The 20,558-nt window shown below is 38.5% G+C and overlaps 1 protein-coding gene across 2 annotated transcripts in view; it reads right to left on the bottom strand.

The window, feature by feature from the left end:
* Positions 1-20,558, bottom strand: part of ABCA5 (ATP binding cassette subfamily A member 5) — a 56,585-nt gene that overhangs the window by 3,383 nt on the left and 32,644 nt on the right. For both annotated transcript variants that reach the window (XM_074972167.1, XM_074972168.1), the window contains 17 exons: positions 19,672-19,799; positions 16,171-16,308; positions 14,763-14,876; positions 13,839-14,009; positions 12,744-12,857; positions 11,423-11,560; positions 10,732-10,806; positions 9,748-9,839; positions 5,796-5,919; positions 4,819-4,936; positions 4,631-4,722; positions 4,288-4,463; positions 3,739-3,814; positions 3,550-3,644; positions 2,137-2,256; positions 1,632-1,781; positions 265-344 (listed from right to left, as the gene is read on the bottom strand). In XM_074972167.1, coding sequence (XP_074828268.1) covers positions 265-344; positions 1,632-1,781; positions 2,137-2,256; positions 3,550-3,644; positions 3,739-3,814; positions 4,288-4,463; positions 4,631-4,722; positions 4,819-4,936; positions 5,796-5,919; positions 9,748-9,839; positions 10,732-10,806; positions 11,423-11,560; positions 12,744-12,857; positions 13,839-14,009; positions 14,763-14,876; positions 16,171-16,308; positions 19,672-19,799 — 2,001 coding nt within the window. The remainder of the gene's footprint in view (positions 1-264; positions 345-1,631; positions 1,782-2,136; positions 2,257-3,549; positions 3,645-3,738; positions 3,815-4,287; positions 4,464-4,630; positions 4,723-4,818; positions 4,937-5,795; positions 5,920-9,747; positions 9,840-10,731; positions 10,807-11,422; positions 11,561-12,743; positions 12,858-13,838; positions 14,010-14,762; positions 14,877-16,170; positions 16,309-19,671; positions 19,800-20,558) is intronic.

The following is a 20,558-nucleotide window of genomic DNA, read 5'->3' as shown; positions in this document are numbered from 1 at the left end:
TTTTTACCTTGAATTGTGTACATAGGTTAAGAGTACAGCAGGGTTATAGAAGTTAATGGGTTATGAGGAAATAAAGTTAAAAGGGCAGGAGTCATGGAGCGGAGGTTAGCATTAAAAAGCTAACTGAACCAAGTGGATTTTGAGGAAAGATGTGAAGAAGAGTAGCGGTACATGGTACACAGGATCAGGGAGAATATTTCAAGCTGCACAATAGGCAAAATGATTTCTATTTACCTTGTTTGCTTGGCAAATACTTGGCCTTACCTTCTTCCAGTTTAGAAAAAGACTGAGAGAGCGACTGTACATCTTCCTTTGGAATTTTATATGCCAAAATGGAGGCAAAACTGAAAAAAAACCCATAAAATACAGTGTGAGATTTTCCCAAACCAAAATTGCTGAAAGCAAAAGGAAAGAAAAAAAGTTTCACATGACTAAGCGTAAGTTCATTTTCTCAAGGAGTAGGCAAAGCACTGCAAGCTAATCATATAGTGACACAGGGACATAGGAATTGCCATTGTGGATCAGATTATTTGGTCCACTAACCTGACAAAGGCCAGAACCAGACGCACCAGCCAGGACTCCTTTCAAGACACCATCAAAATTCTGTCACCCCCCTTTGGCACCCGAGACAGAATCATCTGCACTGTCCTCACTTATCAGGTATTCTCTTTGGTGGACAGTTCAAAAATCTCCCAACCACCTGGTTTAGTCCATTTAAAAAGGGAAACTCCAAGGTCACATCCTAAGAATTAAGAGGCTGACAGAGTCACCTGCCAAGTGTTTGTTACATCCCAAATTTCTTGGACCGGGGCAGGGGTAAAGATCCAGAATGGAAAAATCTGTCACCAGATGATCTCCTTTCTGAGATTGACCTCTCCACCAAATACTGCCCCACCTGAAAAAAAGTCTTTCAGTATTTCTAGGATAGGCTTTTCCTGGGTCCTTGTGAACAGTAAACAAATTAGAAGAAGATATTACTGTTAAGAGTTTGCATTTATCCACTGACAGAAATTCAAGTAATTTAGTGTTTCAATAAATTTATGACAGGTTTCAGAGTAGCAGCCGTGTTAGTCTGTATTCGCAAAAAGAAAAGGAGTACTTGTGGCACCTCAAAGACTAACCAATTTATTTGAGCATAAGCTTTCATGAGCTAATGCTCAAATAAATTGGTTAGTCTCTAAGGTGCCACAAGTACTCCTTTTCTTTTTGCGAATAAATTTATGGAAGAACTCTTGATGACGGGATAAAAGGGATGTGGACCAAGCACTCCTAGAAGAGGCTGAAGGCAGCTCAGACATTTGCAGGACTATACGTACCATCCATATTTCTTGGAGTGGGAAAGAGGTCACTCTCAGCAAGGAAATTACCAGGTCACAACTGTTACAAAAGCATAATTTTGGTCTTGCTATCAATAAAGGTATTTTTCTTTGCTAGCTTTCACGACATGTTTTCTTTTGTAGGCTTATTTTCGTACATATTTTATTTAAAATGTGGATAACATGATATCACTAATTACTTATTCATAACACACTGACAAAAATGAAGCATGCATTAATACATATATATATTTTTCCTTGTAAGGACTGTATTTAATAACTTGTATTTCATCGCTCTATTTAATAACTTTTTACCTTTCCTGATGATTTGCATTTGGGAAGATGTGCAAAATCTGCCTGTGAAGAAACGCCACCTGTTGTACGCCTGCTGTTTCTTTTAATTTAATTTCCAAGAAATAGCCTCTGCCAAATTTGCTCTTTAGATGCTGAACTGAACCAATACACCTACAGATCGTTGAGACAAATATAGAGACAAATATATAGCAGAGCTGTTTTCAATCGTTTCTTTTTAGGAATTAGATTATTTTATGACAGGTTTCAGAGTAGCAGCCGTGTTAGTCTGTATCCGCAAATAGAACAGGAGGACTTGTGGCACCTTACAGACTAACAGATTTATTTGAGCGTAAGCTTTCGTGAGCTACAGCTCACTTCATCGGACGCATGATTTTATGAGAGGCTTGAGATGAATACAAATGTGGCTGTACTTTTTGAATGCTATAAATGTGTTCAAGCTGAGAGACACCATGTTTCTCTTATGCAAAAGTTCCAAATATCCATGGACGACTAAAGTCCTCAATACCTTAACTGTCCAGACACCAGGATTGCAACTCTATCACACACAGCTTCAGCCTCTTCCATATAATGAGTGGTCAGAATAGCTGCTCTCTCTTTGCTTTTAAATGCTGCTCGAATTGCCCTCCTGAAAATGAATGAAAAATAATAACTACAGCTACAAATTACCTTTAACATGACATGTCGTATGTTGGGGAAATAATACTTTAGTTATAATTAACACAAACTCCTCAGCCACATGATCAGCTTTTTTCATTCTAGGGCAAAGAAAAGCAAATGTATATATTTCTTTTCAGTTATTCTCAATTAAAATATATTAATGTCAGTATTTTGCAGGGATTTGGATGCCCACTAGTCTCTTAATCCCAACAGCCTTATTATTAAAAGAAAACGCTAATTTAAAATGCAAAGTCAATACTGGGTAGGCACACAGAAGCAGTTACTGATCCTGTATTAAATCTTGCCTATGCTGGCCTCTGGGAGGAAATTTCACAATTTGGGGAGAAAGGAGGAAACATTTCTTTGGTGGGTTATTTTTCTTTAAAATGATGAAAGAAGCTACTCAGAAGTTTGGATTGTCAGAGTAAGTTCTAGGAGAGATGGGTTAGCAGGAAAAGAGCAGTTGCAATGATCAAATGTGCATGATAAATTCTTTTATCACATGGTTCTGCAATTTGTCAGCTGGCTCTCGAATTCATCCCCTGGATATTACTATGACAAGCATGGTATATCCTGTATCAAAAACACAAAATGGTTTGCTACTTGGCTTCCAGAGGCACTGCCTCTTTCTCCATTCTTTGTTACCACACTGGTGACAAGCAGAGGAACTCAAACTGGAGCTCCTTTGGTTTAACCTTGTAGCTTCGCATTACCCAAGAGAGTCCCACAACTCTTAAACGAACTCTCCTTCCCATCACATTACAAAGCCTACCTACTTTCTTAGGCATCTGGGGAGGGACAGCTGCAGGAAGAGGATGAATTTGAGGAGCTCGATTTATTATTCCTCAATGGGCCGATATTATGGAGGAGTCTATTCTTTTTGTCCATTGTATTCTAATTATGATGAATTTTAAGTTGCTGTGAAAGCACTGAGTTGCGAATGTATGCTTTTGATTGTTATAAATCAAATGAAAGATTTATCTTCAAAGGGAAATAAGCTATTAATCTGCAAATGATTTGAAGACAACATGCAGAGGAAAGCAGTTTATACAAAGCTAGATTCTTGGCAGTGCACAGAGGTAGCCTTCCTTAATGTTAACAGCAAGTTATTCACATGACTGGAAAGAAGAATAAATACATGATTTGGCTATACTAATCTATGGCATGTTACCACTGTGAGCTTTGGAGTAAGAATATTACTATCATATTATCCTACAATGTAGACTTTTTTTAAAAAAGTGTGGCATAATGTTACACTCACCACATGTGCTGTTTGGCTTTAGGATCCATACCAGTAGATGGTTCATCTAGCAACGTAATCTGGGGATTACCCAGCATACTTAGCGCAAAACACAACTGACATGAAAGAAGGAAGGTTAAATATGATTACACAATAGGCCTCATGTTATGAAAATACTGAATTCAACTTCTTTTAAAACCTTCTTCATACCTTGCGTTTAATTCCAACCACTAATTTCTTTGTTGTTTTCTGTAGATGGTTTTTCAACTCTAGGGCACTTGCAATGCTGCAAAACACCCAATGCACAATATCTGTCTCATCAATCACTGAGAACATTGTTTAAGAAAGCAGATAGATTATTAATCCTCAAAACATGCTTTGTCATTTCTCTTAGTACAATTGTTAAATAACTGGTTACTCCGCTAATTACAAAAATTATTCTAATGTTTTTTAAAAAAATCCTTATAAAAGTTTTTACATTGCTACATCTTATGCCTCTCACTTAGAAATCACTGAGTAAGCTGGATGTTTTCAAGGTGAAATAAAGATATATATATAAAAATCAAAGGCATTAAATATTGCTGGGTTTGTCCCTTCCAAACCATAGTCACCTCTTGCTCAAAACTGCTAAAAGCAGTCTACTATAGTCAGACAAAAACAGAGCACAAGAAACCTATGACATCTATTGTTAGACTATTAACCTACTAGAACCCAGCTAAAATATGAGTGCAAGCAAAAAATGCTGAAATTCATTTTTACCGTTTTACAACTTCTTCCACATCAGTTTTACTCATTCCTTTGACAGATCCATATATTTCAAAATGCTCCTGCAACGTAATATCTGGCCAAAGTGGATTTACTTGAGGACAATATCCCACAAATTTAGCAGAATGATCCTCACTATTCAATCCTAAAGAACAGTCTCCCATCAGCACCTGTGGAAAAGACAGGCCTTACTCAACAGTATTTTCATAGGTTTTGCTTGTCTCTATAAAGACCAAAAACTATTTAGAGATGCTGGTGACCAAAATGGTAAGAAAACAACAAACAAAAAATAGATAGCCCAATTCCTTTTCTATTAGTTCGCAGCGACATACTGCACCTGGCCAGCAGTTGGTTCAACGTCTCCCACCAGCATGTTAATCAGTGTGCTTTTTCCAGCTCCATTTGGTCCTAGCAATCCAAGTATTTCTCCTGAATAAAATAAATACATAAATGACAGACAAGGTGTTACCCATGCATTCCAGGAACAAAATATAGTACTTCAATGGTAACTAATTTAACGCCAACCTTTTTTTACGCAAAAAGAGACGTGTTTAGTTGCCACTTTCTTTATTTTTCTCCCAAGAAGAAAATCCTTCCTTTCATCATATTCTTTATGCAGACTGCTGACCAGAATTGCTGGTTTCTAAAAAACAGAAGATAATATAATAACTGAATTATTTTTTAAAATATAAATGACAAAAGCACTCGCGCCAATGGACAAACTGATAGTTTATCGCAATAAAGTATGGGGTTTTTTTACATTTACCGAGGTTAGACAGATAGATTTAGATATTCCTGTCTTCTTAGTAAATCATTACATTTCTGCTTCACCATGGCTACACTTAGGGACAAGCAGGGGTTATCACCATTATCTCCACTCAGAGTCCCTGTTTTTCACTTCTAAGTCCTCATTGTCTCTATCTGCTGCAAAACCATTTTAAGGGTCCGATTCTGCACCTGACCCCTATGCAGACAACAACTCTTGGGAAGCAGCAGCAGAATTATGCTCAAAATTGCTCTCAGAGCTGCTCATATGCAATACACAGCACATCTCCTCCTCCTCAAGGCTTGATCTCAGTGGCATGATGCACCTAACTCCTACTAGCCCGAAGTGTGAGTACCCATTAGCTTGGAATCTAAAAGTACCAACCCAACCAGACACAGAGCTGTTCTTAGGGCAATAATTCTAGGTTTTTCCATGGGTAAGAGGTGGTAAGTCAAATAAATTGACACACACAAGGAAGGCACTGGAAACAAAAGAAAATAAGTACTGACGTCAACTCACGTGAAAAAAATAGAATCCTATTTGCTCATCTGAATCTTTTTAATACAAAATAATTCAAAGAAGTAACTAATTCAGAAGACAAAAACAATATCTAGTTCTAATCTTTCCAATTAAGCATTAATTTATTATTTCAGAGCTGGCATATGTTGATTTCTTGACAGCAATTTTATCTGATCTCACCCTGTCCCCTGTGATTCAATCATAATTACACAATTACCTCATCACAGCTCTGGCAGCTTGTCTTTTCTTTAACCCACAACCTCTCTGCCTTTACGTCTTCATCCTCATTCTCATTATGTGGATCATCTTGAAATTTCCATGTTTTGATCTTTGTAGTAGTTCTAAAGAGAGGAACAAATATTAATTTCTGTTCAGTCGTCTTTAAACAGACAAAGCTCCCAGGGATTTCACTGGAGAGCTCCCTGATTATGGACAGAAAGATCAAGTCCTTTGCGTTTGTTAGGCAATAAACTCATGCAATTAGCCATATGTGAATGGGGAGAAAAAAAATCAGTGGCAAACAAGTCTTTAAAAAAATAAAATTCAGTTGTCACTTAAAAAGAACTGCGATCAAAGGGAATAAGCCAAAAAACTGCACTAAAGTAAGGCTACTGCTAGGTCACGCCATAGAAAATCAGGTCATTTAAACGTAAACAAAGCCCTTTCCTGTTGATTCTTAGCTACAGAAACTGGTGAATATTAAAATTATTTCACAATGGTTACACTGGTCTTACTGTTATAAAGAATGGGGTAAATCTCCAAAGCCGTTTATGATGAAATAGCTGTACAATTTCTATTAGCCTCTAGGAACAGTGTGCAGATAGATGCCACAGCCCATAGTCAAAATTTTCCCACTACAGCCCCAATCCTGTTAACACATATGAGCAGGTATTTGACCAGTTACAAGGGTTTTACTCCTGGGGAAATTCTGCGCCAAAAAGTTAAAAATTCTGCAACAGAAAATTAAAATTCTGCACACAGTATTTTCAAATTCTGCAAAATTCTGCATATTTTATTTGTTAAAATAACACCATATAATCACACCAGTTTCAATTATTTTTGGTCATTTATTTCAAAATACCTGTCAGCAAGTATGTCTGTAACAATACAGACAACAAAAAAGATTCAGAAAATATTTGACGACAAATAGATTTCTTACTAGCCATATTAATACAGAAATCTGAGTAATTATTCATTTAAACTACAATACAGAACCATATTTCCCACACCCACCTACCCGCAGAAGCAGTGAAAAAGCTGGGGGGAGTGAGGGGTAATGGAGGAGCTGAGGGAGAGGGAAATAATTGCTGGGAAGATGTCTGGGTGTGAACTTGGAGGGTTGTTGGGTATGGGTGGAAAAAGTATGGAAGAGGTTTTTTTTGGCAGGGGAGGGGAGGGGAGGGACTGTTAGGGAGCTTCCCCTATGCAGACCCTGGCTGACCCCTAGCCTCTCCCTTTCAGTCAGGCACACGTGTCCCTTCACCCCACTCAGACACCCACTCCCCCCCATCTGCATGTGTCCCTCCACCTCCACTCAGTCACCTACTTCCCCCATCCCCACGTGGCCCTGCACCTCCTCCCCATGTGTCTCTGTGCCCCCACTCAGCCACCCGCCAGCCCCATGTGGCCCTGCACCCTCTCCCCATGTGGCCCCGCACCTCCCTCCTCCTGTGGCCCTGCACCTCCACTCCCATTCAGCCCCTGTCCCAGGCTGTCCTCCCCCACCAGCCCTTATGAGCCCCTATCTGTGACCCCTGCCCCCAGCAGCCCCACACTGTCTGTCTCCCCTTAGCCTCTGTCTCCCGACCTGGCCTACAGGCGCTGTGAAGAAGGCTCTGCAGGCTCTTTCTCCTCCCTAGCTGACTGGCAGCGGCTGCTGTGTTCTATTGCCACAGCACCCTCTGGTGGGCATAAGGTAGAATTGCCAAAACTTTTCAGCAGAAGCTGTTTCTATGCAAAAATATTAAAAATATGCACAGCGTATTAATTATGCGCACGCACAGTGGCTCAGAATTCCCCCAGAGGTAAGGTTTGCAAGATCAGGGCCCTTGTCTGCATAATGACAGAACTCTGAAATTGTCCAAATATTGGTCTTCCTTCAATATTTTAAGAGATAGGTATATCTTCTGCCTGGATAATTAATTTGCATATTGTACTTGCTTTTATATAGCTGATGAATACAATTTAAACTTAGATCAAAGTGTAAGGATTGTCAAAGCCATAATTTATTGGTGTTTAAAGACACAGTCCAGGTGCTCTTTTTCTTTTAAAGTATTATACCTGGCATAATATGTATCACCACTTGATTGTTAAAACTATGAACCAATGCAAATCGGCGACATTTATCCAGATTTTTATGCACGATTTCTGAATACTATTCATGCTGGTTAAATGAAAATGTAAATGTTGAACTGTCAAACAGTATAAGGCAATAAACACACTTCATTAATGCCAGTTTAAAATTTTGAATTAGATCTGTTTCAGAGGGCATATCTATTGTTTTGTAATATAAATATTTGCATTAAAGCTTGGTAATAGGTTCTTCCCAGTCATAATTCTGAAAATCCTTTAAAAATAAAGGTCAAGTACGTAACAAGTGTTTGCATATAGGACTAGATCCTCAGAGAAGCAGCCATTCAACCAAAGGGCTGCTCTAAGTTGTCATAGCAGCCACTCCAGCTCCTCTTCCCTCTCACCTCTGGCATATCCAATATGCCCAAAGAATCCTCAGCTACCTACCTACAAAAGGGACTTAAGAGCCCAGGATCTGGCCCACACATTCTAGTGCCACCATTGTCAGTTATAGTAAGCCAGCAATTATAAATTTTTTACTTAAATAGTACGTGAATAGCTTCAGTTACAAGCTCTTACATTTAAAAGCCAGAACACTTCTATATACTATAATATTTTGCACTGGTATAATGCATAAAACATTGCCATATTTTGTCTCCATTTAGTGGATAATGTCTGATAACATCTGTTAGTGATCAATGATGTCTAGAAAACCAAGCATTTTTCCCTAAACATAATACTTATTTCAGTTAATGCTCCCTTCCTGTAATTTTTACCTGTAGGTCTTTCTAACTGAGGTCTCACTGTGCAATGGCAGTCAGAAAAGCTAACAGAATGTGAGGAACCATTAGGAAAGGGATAGATAATAGAACAGAAAATATCATAATGCCACAACATAAATCCATGGTATGCTCACACCTTGAATACTGCATGCAGTTCTGGTCACTCATCTCAAAAAAGATATATTGGAATTGGAGAAAAGTCGGGCAACAAAAATGATTAGGGGTATAGAACAGCTTCTGTACTAGGAAAAATTAAAAAGACTGCGAATGTTCACCTTAGAAAAAAGAGACAAGGTGGGAAACCATTAAGGTCTATAAAATCACGAATCGTGTGGAAAAAACGAGTAGGGAAGTGTTATTTACCTCTTCACATAACACAAGAACGAGAGGTCACTTGATTAAATTAACAGGCAGCAAATTTAAAACAAACATAAGGAAGCACATCTTCACACAGTGCAGTGGAACTCATTGCCATGGGATGTTGTGAGGGCCAAAAGTATAATTAGATTAAAAAAAGAAAGAATGAGAAATTCACATTGAATAGGTCCATTGATGGTTATTAGCCAAGACAGTCTGGGATCCAACCCCTGTCTGTAAATCTCCAACTCCCAAAAGCTGGGACTGGACAACAGGGGATGGATCACTCAGATTTGCCCTGTTTTGTTCATTCCCTCTGAAGCTTTGGGCACTGGCCATTGTGAGATGACAGAATACTGGGCTAGATGGACTGTTGGTCTGACCAAGTGTGGCCGCTCTTACAATTTTATGGAGTTAACATGAGTTGGACACACAAATGTTATGAGGGAATGATCCTTATATTAGTCGTTCTAGCAGAAAAGAATTATCTAAATTATGTCAGAGACATACGTATTGATATAAGGATGATTGCCAGTACAGAACAAGCAATGTCTGCACTGTTTTAAAACATCAGGATAATGCAGTAGGACTTATTACTCCAGTGACAAAAGGATTTTTGTTTTATCTTTGGTGTGCCTTCTGCTGCACATTAGCTACTCCCAGTTAGTGCTACCAATACTATCTTAAGATGGCTTTTTCAATACAGAATAAGAAGAGATCCTATTAACCAACACAGACCTGAAAAATGGGTCCTCTCTTATCGATTTACCTCCATTTTTCACTTCAAGATATCGCAGGAGGAACAGCCACACTACACACTGCAAATAAGGCTAAAACAGACAGAAAAACAGTTACAGTTAATCAAAACATTTCTAGCCCCTTGAGGCCAAAACAGTTGTCCCTGGGATGAGTTCTATGAAATGTTGATTCCCTCGCAGCAGGAAGGTGTTCATGACAGACTCCAAGGCAGTGAAATCACGTCACTAATTAATTCCATTGGAAGTCAGATGGGTATATTTCCAAAAACTGTTTCATATGGCATAAGTGCTCTGTGTTGTTATAATTAAAATATACTTCCAGTTTTGTATAAAATAGAAATGAGTTATTTAAGAGTGAAATATGTTTTAAATCAGTACTTTTTAATTAATATTTCTGAAATGGTTTTTTGAAGTTTGGCCCACAAAACAGAACAGAGAGGAGAGGAAAACGTTATTTTAAGTAAACTGGATATGACAACTTTCTCTTTTAAAGGATCCACTCAAATCTGTCATAGGCCAGACCCTTTATTACTACGTGAAGGCTGTAACTTGGCCTCAGTTAAATGAGTCAGTATGTCTCAGTCCAGTTCCTAGCAGACAAGAGACTATATCACAAAAACAACATCTCAGCTGGGCACTCGTTGGCAGACTCAATAGGGAGGCTAATGACTGAACACACAAAGTTTGAACTCTTCCATGATCCCAATCAGCAGTCTTATCTTCCAAGGGTAGGGCTGAGCCACACTGCTGGGGCGGTAGGTGTTGAGCTGAGGGAGTGGGGCAGTTTACGCCGCTGTTGCCTATTCTGTAATCATTTTTTGGCTGCAGAGCAGTAGTTAATCCACTATCTGTTATAAGCAAAAATAAAATTCTTAAACACCTTACAACAGGAATGTCTTTACGAAGTGGCTTTTCATTCAAAGTTAACATTTCCTAACGTATTTGACAAACAACTGGTGCTTACCGCGATAACTGCTACCAAGAGTTTGTCCCAGGGGTCATGGTATTTTTCATTCTTTTGTGGGTGTTTCCACGATACCTGACAATGTGACGAATATTGACACAAAAAACTTTTCATCAAATGCCACATTTTACAACTAAATTTAAATGCAAATTATAATGAACTATTTAAGACATTTTATTTATACACTTTATGAGCCTCATTCAGGTTTGCATTGGCTTTACATCAGTGCAATTCCACTGACTTCTGTGGAGTCACTCCTTGCTTACATGGATGTAGAGAGAGAGATCAGAATCAGGACCAATGTATTTTGTCAATTGCAGGCTCCCAGTAATCAAAACAGCTCAACTCCACAGACAGAGGGACATGGAATTTGCCTTTATGTATTTAACAAATGCTCTGTTTCTTCCAGATTCTGAAAATAAAACATTTAGCTTACAACAAGGGGATAATAAAAGCAACTTTTTCAGCAGCTGGTGCTATTTATAACCCATTAAATGGCCATCAGGTATATTACAGGTCAATGCAAAAGGCAAAACTCCCCATTCACTTTATATGTATGTATGTATATATGTATGTATGTATGTATTCTGTTAGCCCATGTACTAGGGCCCTTGAAGTGACTTTCAAAGTTCTCAAGTTAAATTCCTTATAAAAAGGAACCAGCCAACATCCCAAGACCCCAAAAGCTTACCTTTATAAAAGTAATCAGGCATCCAATAAGAGGATAGATGGGAATGAAGGCACAGAAGACATAATGAAAAATGGTGGTTACCATGAAATATCTCAGAAAGAATGCTACTTCAGTGACAGCAGTAGAGATCAAAGCAGTCTAAAAAAAAGAAAAGAAAAAAAAAGCCACGTATTTTTATCCAAGCCTATCTCACAAACTGACATGGTCATAATATTTAATACAAGTTGTGACAAGTTAGAAAATTGTCTGTATTATTTCTTAGGAATATTATGTATGATTCGGTTTCCTTGTTCAATTTTATATTGCTGCCTGACTCAGTGCAGTTAAAACAGGCTCTAATGGGGGGTTGTAAAGGTACCTAGGATGGGTAAAACAATGACACAGATGAGACAGCTTCTCAGGTACCCACTGGGCCTTCAACTGGGGGAAAGAACCTACCTGGCTGGCACCGACCAAATGAGCACGTTTTCCTATTTCAAGGCTAGGGTGGATATGAAAAAAAAACACTGAGGGGTTAAAAAGGTTGCCTGGCAGAAAGGGAGGGAAGAAGTGGTCAGCTCAGCTGGAAGCTAACAGGGACACAGTCAGCACGTAGCAAGGCTTGACATACAGACAGACTGACTTGAGACCCAGGGTCTGGGAGCAAGTTATGCCCAGAGAGAATGGGGGACCCCAACATTGTCATGCCCACGTAGGGGAATGCCAAATATGGGTAAGACAACATGCATATAGGTCTTTGTTATTTTTAAATCCACTTCTCTCAACTGTGTGTACCATCCGAGCATCTTTGTTCTGAAGAAACTGCTTCTGCATACTATTACTGACCACTGGCTGCCAAAATAGAACTCTGGCTCAGCTGCACCTACTAGGTAACATGGTTGGCATCCAGAGAAGTGTAATCCAGAGACCCGGTTGGAAAGTGGTTGGCTTGCAGGATCCTACACCAAAGAGAAGTGGAGGCACAGGCTTGCACCCCTTTCTGGTAGCCCTCGAGGGACCGGAAGATGTTCTCTGAAAGAACAGCCTGCCCAAAGATTGTGACAAGTAATCCCTTGTCTTATTCCACACTGAGTATAACTCTTCAAAAGCGTGTGTTGCTGTGGCAAGGAAGAGAAGCAAAGAAACATGTATATTCCCTCATAGTTAAACCATTTGTCATTTACTTAATTTCTTTCCTTTTCAGATGCAAGTTCGAGCAATGTCAAATGGTTTAAATATGAGAGAATTATTTTCCAAAAATGATAACTGAAAAAAAATGTAGATTTGGCTTGAGGGGAAAACATGTTTAAAGTTAACTGAATACAACAAGAGGCAGACTTACCATTGAAAAAATAAACGACCAAAATTCTTTGGTATTTTGCACTTTTTTAAAGGTGAAAGAGAGCACATAAGTGAACAGCACTACTGATGGTACATAGCCAATAAGGCAGAAGATCTGCAAGGGAAAAAAAAAGACATTTCTTAGAAAGACTCATCATATACCATGCTGTCAGAATACTCAGTATACCCAGGGGTACAAAGCTGTTATTGACACTTATTTTGTAAATGCCTGAATACTTTTAGAATACATTTTCATCTCCAGTTGATCCTCTGTCAGTTAAAAGCTAATTTAATTGTTTTGAGATGCTGTACTCAGCACGATATGTGCTATTAAAACTGTCTGCTAAAAAATGCAAGCAGGGCAGCAAGTCCCATCTCTCAGTTAAATTTAAATCTTTTCTTTAAATCGTTTCTCAAGTGGCACTATCGGGTCTCACATAAACACTAATGATATGCATATTTTGGTAAGCATTGCAAGTTTCATCCTCGATTAATTTCACAAACTTTTGCAGAAATTAAAACAAGAGCAGGCATGTTGGAGGGAGGGATGGAACCGCAGTCAAATGATAGCATGCCAAGTACAAAAAGCTCAAAGGAAAACTCAAAGTTTCATAGTTCTCACCTAAGAGAAGAGCTCTGGCTCGAGAAGCATGGACCCTGGAAGGCCTGGGATCCCCAGCCTCAGGGCAGGGGACCCTGGCACGCTTCCCCAGAACAGGGGACTCTTGTAGCCTCAGCTGTTAAGGAGCCGTAAGTGTGGGAGCTGGGGCTCTCAGCTCCCTGTCTATCTGCCAGGCAGGCTGCTGTGAAGGTGGGAGTTTGGAAACCCCAGTAGCCTAGCAGGTGGGCATGCTAGTAGGAAGCCAGTCAAGTTTCCAACAGAAATCTGCCTGGCAGGCCGGGTTCTGTCAGAACTTTGTCAAAACTGAACGGCCTCCATGAAACATTTAGATTTCAGCGATCTGGCAAATTCCAGTGAAATTCCATTTGGGTGAAATTTTTCCGACCAGCAAACAAAAACGAACACGTCATATTTCTTATACACTTTGATAAAGAACTTTAATGAGAACAGAGAAGTAAATAAAACTAGACTTACAACAGCAAGGAACTTCCAAGTATCGAAATAAACACTATGATGAAATGCAAATAAGCTTCCTATCATCAGAACAAGAATAATGAAAAATAAAGGAAAGTCAATGACTGCTTGTCCACTCCAGTAGGCAGATGGATAAAGACCGGAGATCTTAAGCTGAGTGTAGGCTTTGATCTGTTAGAGGAAATAAAATTACAAAAGGTGTCAAAAATGCCACAAATGGCAGTTATGTTAATTCTTATTAATGCTTACATAACTTGGGCCTAATTCTGCTCTCAAATATACAGGCCTTACACTAGCGTCATTCTAGTGTCTTCACTGGAGTTATTCCCAATTTGCAATTTTTAGGTGCCAGGGGAGGAGGTCTGTGTATCCACATTTTTCCACAAAAGAACTTGCTAGTTTTGGGAAGAAGGATAGAAGCAAAACACCCAGTAGGAATATGGACTGAGTGCCCTCTATGATCCTACTTTCTTTAGTTTCAGCTAGGCATCCAGCTGGTAGTAGGTTATGAAAAGACTAGAGTGCCCAATTCCATCTCCAAATCTACAGCTAGTTCTTCTATATGCAAAAATCCCTTGTTTCTGCTCACATTCGTATTTGAGTCATATAATTTGTCTCTGCAACTACTTGTTAGTCTTATATAAAATATAACTTTATGTACATTTATTCTTGGGGTAGGTGCATCCAGTAAACAGACACATTTAAATTTATTTGAAAATTGAGGAGTCCTGACACACCACTTGGTTCTGAAGTTGTTGTATACTCTACGAATAATCCCACCATTGCGTCCCAGACAACAGCCATTACCAAGTTATTACTGCATGATTATATCATCCAGTAATGGCCTTAGAAGAAGGTTTTATATTTGTTTACTTACTGAAGATTTAAAATGACCCAAACTGCATAGTTCAAATTGAAGATTACCTTATGGTTTTCTGCATTTTCCATGGCAAAATATGGTGGCACCCCCGTTACAATGATTCCTAGTAACATCGCTTGAAAAAAAGCCTCCAGTCTGAAAACTGTGTCATCAGTCTCCTGAAAAATAATTAGACTTCGGCACTGGGAAATCAGAATATACTAGAGACAAAAAACAACTCCTCAAACTTTTTTTTTAAAGTTTCTAAACATGATTTCCTGTGCTCTTGTACCTAGACTCCTAACAATGTCACTTTAGTTACAACTTATTATAAAAGTCCTGTGCAGATTTTTCTGCAGTTTATAAAATTAATATGGTCAGAAGAGAAAGAAAATGGCAACTATGAGTAGTTGACTACTGTAACTGCCTCTTTGCTATCCTTGATTACTGCAGCCTTGCTCCTCTCAAGTCTATTGAGAATTCTGCTGTTAAGATAATCTTGTTGCTTTAATCACATTATCGCACATTTTGAGTCTCTCTTCTGGCTCCTTGTTCACCTCCCCATGAAATCCTGGCCCCAATTAAGTCAATGGCATAACTCCCATTAAATTCAACAGGACTAGAATATCACGCTTTGTCTTTATCTTTAAGGCCCTTCAAAACTGAGATCCACCCTACCCAGGTGATCTACTAACCCACCAAAACATTGACCTCCACCTTCGTTCCGCCAACATTCCCAGCCTTTACTGCCCATCAGCTCAACCCTATACAACTGTGTGCTTATACATGGGAAAAACTCTGATAAAATTCTACCTTATCCTGTTCCAGAACGCTCCTTATGATTCACCTCTACCACAGTCTAATCAAAGCTAGGTGGGTGACAAGCTCTGATCACTCCTCTTGCCCTCTCCCTTTCCCACTCCTTTTCTTGCTACCTCCAACCACCAGTTAAAAACGCCCAAACCTACAGTACAACAAAGGTGTGCTAGTTCATCACCCTACTAATTTGAGTTTGTGTCATATTTCAACCCCCTACTCATGCTCTGTTTGTGCCCTTAGATTTGGGAACATCTCTTTTCTATGTTCGTAGAGTGCCCTGGATTGGGGCCCTCGGGCATCACTATAATATAAATATTTACTATGTATAATTATCTTTAAAAAAATCTGAATATGATTTTTTAAATTCAAAGCTGTACTGCTTAATGTGCAATATTTAATTACCTTAGAAGCTTTAAATGGTGAAAAAGATAGTAATAAAATCGGCTTGAATTAAATGGCCACGCTTAGAAATTCATTGAATCGTTCTGACTTATAGCTACATTTTGTCACATGCTCCAATATAGGGCTAGCCTCAAGAAGTGCCTAAATAGTCAAAGCCACAAAACTGCATGCACAACTGTGATTTTGCTATCGTTTCCTTTGTAATTAGGCAATTTTAAGCCTATGATACTTCCTGATTTGAACTCCACCTACTTGAATGAATGGGTTACTCCAGATTTGAATATTCTCAGTCACATTTAAGTTGCGGAGAAACAGGTTGCTAATGATGTTCATCAAAACAGGCAGAGAGTGCACCATAGTACTGTTGAATACAGCTGTAAAAATGGAGCTCTACAAAGAAAAATATTTTCCACGTTAAATTTGCAACATGAAGGTTAGCACTGAAGGTTATTGTTGGAAGAAACCCTTTGTACAATATAGAACTTACTAAAAAGTATAAAGAAAAGGAGTACTTGTGGCATCTTAGAGACTAACCAATTTATCTGAGCATAAGCTTTTGTGAGCTACAGCTCACCTCATCAGATGCTGTAGCTCACGAAAGCTTATGCTCAAATAAATTGGTTAGTCTCTAAGGTGCAACAAGTCCTCCTTTTCTTTTTGCGAATAGAGATTAACACGGCTGCTACTCTGAAACCTAAAAAGTATAGTAATGCAGTACAAATATTCACAATCTAAAGGGCAGAAACGTAACCAAATTAATTCCAATGAAAATAACTTTATGAAAATGTGCCCTTTAGCTACAAGGTTGGTTGTTATCTAACTTTAATACTTGTTTGCACGGCTGTTGCAGCAGGGTTGGGTCCCATGGTCTTTGAGAGACAAGGGGGGTGAGGTAATATCTTTTATCGGACCAGCTTCTGCTGGTGAGAGAGACGAGCTTTCGAGCTACACCGAGCTCTTCCTCAGATCACACTTGTGGACATACGGGGGCAGATATTCAACTGGTATAAACAGTTATAGTTCCACTGAAGTCAGAGCTATAACAATTTACACTCGCTGAGGAATTTGATGTTAACTTTACCAAGAAATGGGAACAAAAGGCAGGACCTTCGTGTTGCAAATTGTTTCCTCTTAGTAACATGAGGTACAATCCATGTTTCTTCAAACCTTACCATGTTCTTCCACTTCAGATCACACGTTGGACTTGAAAGACAGTGCTTTGATTTACATATTAATACACGCACTCCAAGACACGCACTTCTCTTTCCATACTAGAGCGTTGTTGCAAGAGCAGTTTGGGTGAGCTGCGAAGGTGAACTGAGAATGAGCTGACAGTCTAATATGAAAAGAGACCGTGTTGGGTGCACAGATTTAATATATTAAACACCCAGATGTTTTTGATGTTTAATCAAAAAGACCGTTTAAGTAAAATATACTTAAAAAAATTCCCTCATTTACAGTATTAATCCATTGTTATCATACGCTAAAATATCTTTTATTTTATTTTTTAAATGAAAGGCGTTTAGAAGGACTGCAAATCTGAGGGTTTGTTTTTTATTTAAATGAAATCAATGTCAATTACACCAAAGAATGAGTCTTAGATTCAGCTAGAAATGTAATCACTTGTGGTACCATTCATGTTTTCACATCCCAGGCACATAGACTGTAAACACAGCATTCTGGATAACTTACAAATGAAATAATTGATTTAGAATGCCATGCATTTACATACTGTCAGGCATATAAAAACAAATTAAGTAAGTTCTCTCTTGACTTTTGATTTCAATATGGAAAAATGTGCAATGGAAATTTTACTAAGCTAGTGTAATTAGTATACTGAAGGTATGTTTACCTTGCTAAAATTTCCAGTCTATTAATAGACAAGCTATCTTCTGCCAGGCAGAAAGCAGTATTTTCTTCATTTCTTCATTACCCCACATTTGAAAAGTTCTAGAATTAACTTATTCTTTAAAAACCCTAAGTGTCTGGAAAGGCTAGTGGAGGTTCGGGTGCATAGCACAGACTATATTTAACTGTTACTATCACTCTAATTGAAATTAGGACTGTCAATTAATTGCAGTTAACTCACGCAAACTCAAAAAAAATTAATTGCGATTAATGGCAGTTTTAATTGCACTGTTAAACAATAGAGTCCCAATTGAAACGTATTAAATATTTTGGATGTTTTTCTACATTTTCAAATATATTTACTTCAATTACACCACAGAATACAAAGCGTACAGTGCTCACTTTATATTATTATTTTTATTACAAATATTTGACCTGTAAAAATGATTTTAAAAATAGTATTTTTCAATTCACTTCATATAAGTGCTGTAGTGCAATCTCTTTATTGTGAAAGTGCAACTTACAAAAGTAGATATTTTTGTTACACAACTGCACTCAAAAACAAAACAATGTAAAACTTTAGAGCCTACAAGTCCACTCAGTCCTACTTCTTGTTCAGCCAACCATTATGACAAACAAGTTTCTTTACATTTATGGGGATTAATGCTGCCCCCTTTTTTACAATGTCACCTGAAAGTGAGAACAGGCATTTGCATGGCGACTTTTGTAACAGGCATTGCAAGGTATTTATGTGCCAGGTATTTATGTTTATGCTAAACATTCGTATGCCCCTTCAATGCTTCGGCCACCATTCCAAAGGACATGCTTCCATGCTGATGACGCTCGTTAAAAAAATTATGTGTTAATTAAATTTGTGACTGAACTCCTTGGGGGAGAACTGCATACCTCCTGCTCTGTTTTACCTGCATTCTGCAATATGTTTCATGTTATAGCAGTCTTGGATGATGACCCAGCACACGCTGTTCATTTTAAGAACACTTTCACTGCAGATTTCACAAAATGCAAAGAAGGTACCAATGTGAGATTTCTAAGGACAGCTACAGTGCTCGACCCAAGGTTTAAGAATCTGAAGTGCCTTCCAAAACCTGAGAGGTATGAAGCATGATTTCAGAAGTCTTAAAGAGCAACAGACTGATGTGGAAACTACAGAAAAAAAAAATCAACCTTCTGCTATTGGCCTCTGACTCAGATGATGAAAATGAACATGCATTGGCCCACACTACTTTGAACTGTTATCAAGCAGAACCCATCATCAGCATGGACGCATGTGCCCTGGAATGGTGGTGTAAGCATGAAGGGACATATGAATCTTCAGCACATCTGGCACATAAATATCTTGTGACGCCAGCTACAACAGTGCCATGAGAACGCCTGTCCCATTGTAAACAAGAACCTGGCAGCATTCTCTCCTACAAATGTAAACAAACTTGTCTGAGCGATTGGCTGAAGAAGTAGGACTGAGTGGACTTGTAGGCTCCAAAGTTTTACACTGGTTTATTTTTGAATGCAGGTTTTTTTTGTACATAATTCTACATTTGTAAGTTCAACTTCCATAATAAAGAGATTGCACTACAGTACTTGTAATGGGGGAATTGAAAAATACAATTTCTTTGGTTTTTTACAGAGCAAATATTTGTAATCAGAAATAAACATAAAGTGAGCATGGTACACTTTGTAACTGAAATCAATATATTTGAAAAATGCAGAAAACATCCAAAAATATTTAAATAAATGGTATTCTGTGATCGTGTAACAGCACTAATTTAAATATGAGCAATCGTATCATCTCCTGAAAACATCTTTTAGAGAACCGAGCACCAAAAACTACTTCTGAGGTACCCAGAAAAGGCCAGCAGCACCAAAACACGGGCCCATCTTCCTTACCTGTTCTGAAAGCGACACATTTAAAGCTGCACTGTGGGGTGCAGCCGACACGTAATCACTGTCATTGAACATCTCAGTCAATATCTTCTGGCTTCTGAGAGCACTGATGAGATCATCAACATTTGATCCTTGTATAAGGCAATAAGGAAGAAGACATGACTATTCATCACAAAAGTATCTGGTTGCACGCAAACTTTACACCGAAATTATGAACGCATTTATATCAAGATAACGAGAGAGAGAGAGAGAGTAGTTCTCCCATATAATCTTCTTTATGAGAAGTTATTGTTGTTTTTCTACATGTATAGACTCTTCAAATATTTTAAATAGTGCTTATGTTTTGATTTTAGTTCCCTCCTTCAACATCCACACAAAAAACGTAGAAAAAAGGAAGGTTTTTTTGCTGTGTTCATCAAATTAAAGTAAATTATAGTTCAGAAATAGATTATAAAAATACCACAGGGCACATGGATAAGTTTGGATACTCAAGGTTTCAGTGAGAGAGACTCGTTTTAACTGGAGTCATTTATCATGGATTGGACATCACTCTCTTTTGGAATTCAGGGTTCAGAAAACGGAGGTTATAAGGTATACAAACGGCGTGTGTCTAAGATACTGGACACCCAATGTGTTTTTCTTATTGTCATGACTAGAGGTCCATAGACTTTACCCAGCAAAACCTTAAAAAAATAAGGGTGGATGGATATGGAATTTAACCACGCTACTTTTAAGGTGGACTTTTCAAAAGTGCTCAGCATTGGCCTAACTCTGCTCCCACTGACATCAGTGCTGGGAACTTCTGAAAGTCCCACCCTTAAATTGCATGGGTGGGTCATTTAAGAAAGCCATTTTCATTCCCACAGCAGCATACAGAGTCAGAATGCCCC

Source organism: Natator depressus, chromosome 14, assembly GCF_965152275.1.
Source record: "Natator depressus isolate rNatDep1 chromosome 14, rNatDep2.hap1, whole genome shotgun sequence".
Lineage (NCBI taxonomy): Eukaryota > Metazoa > Chordata > Testudines > Cheloniidae > Natator > Natator depressus.
Note: the sequence above shows the minus strand (reverse complement) of the source record. Positions and strands in the feature narration are given on the sequence as shown.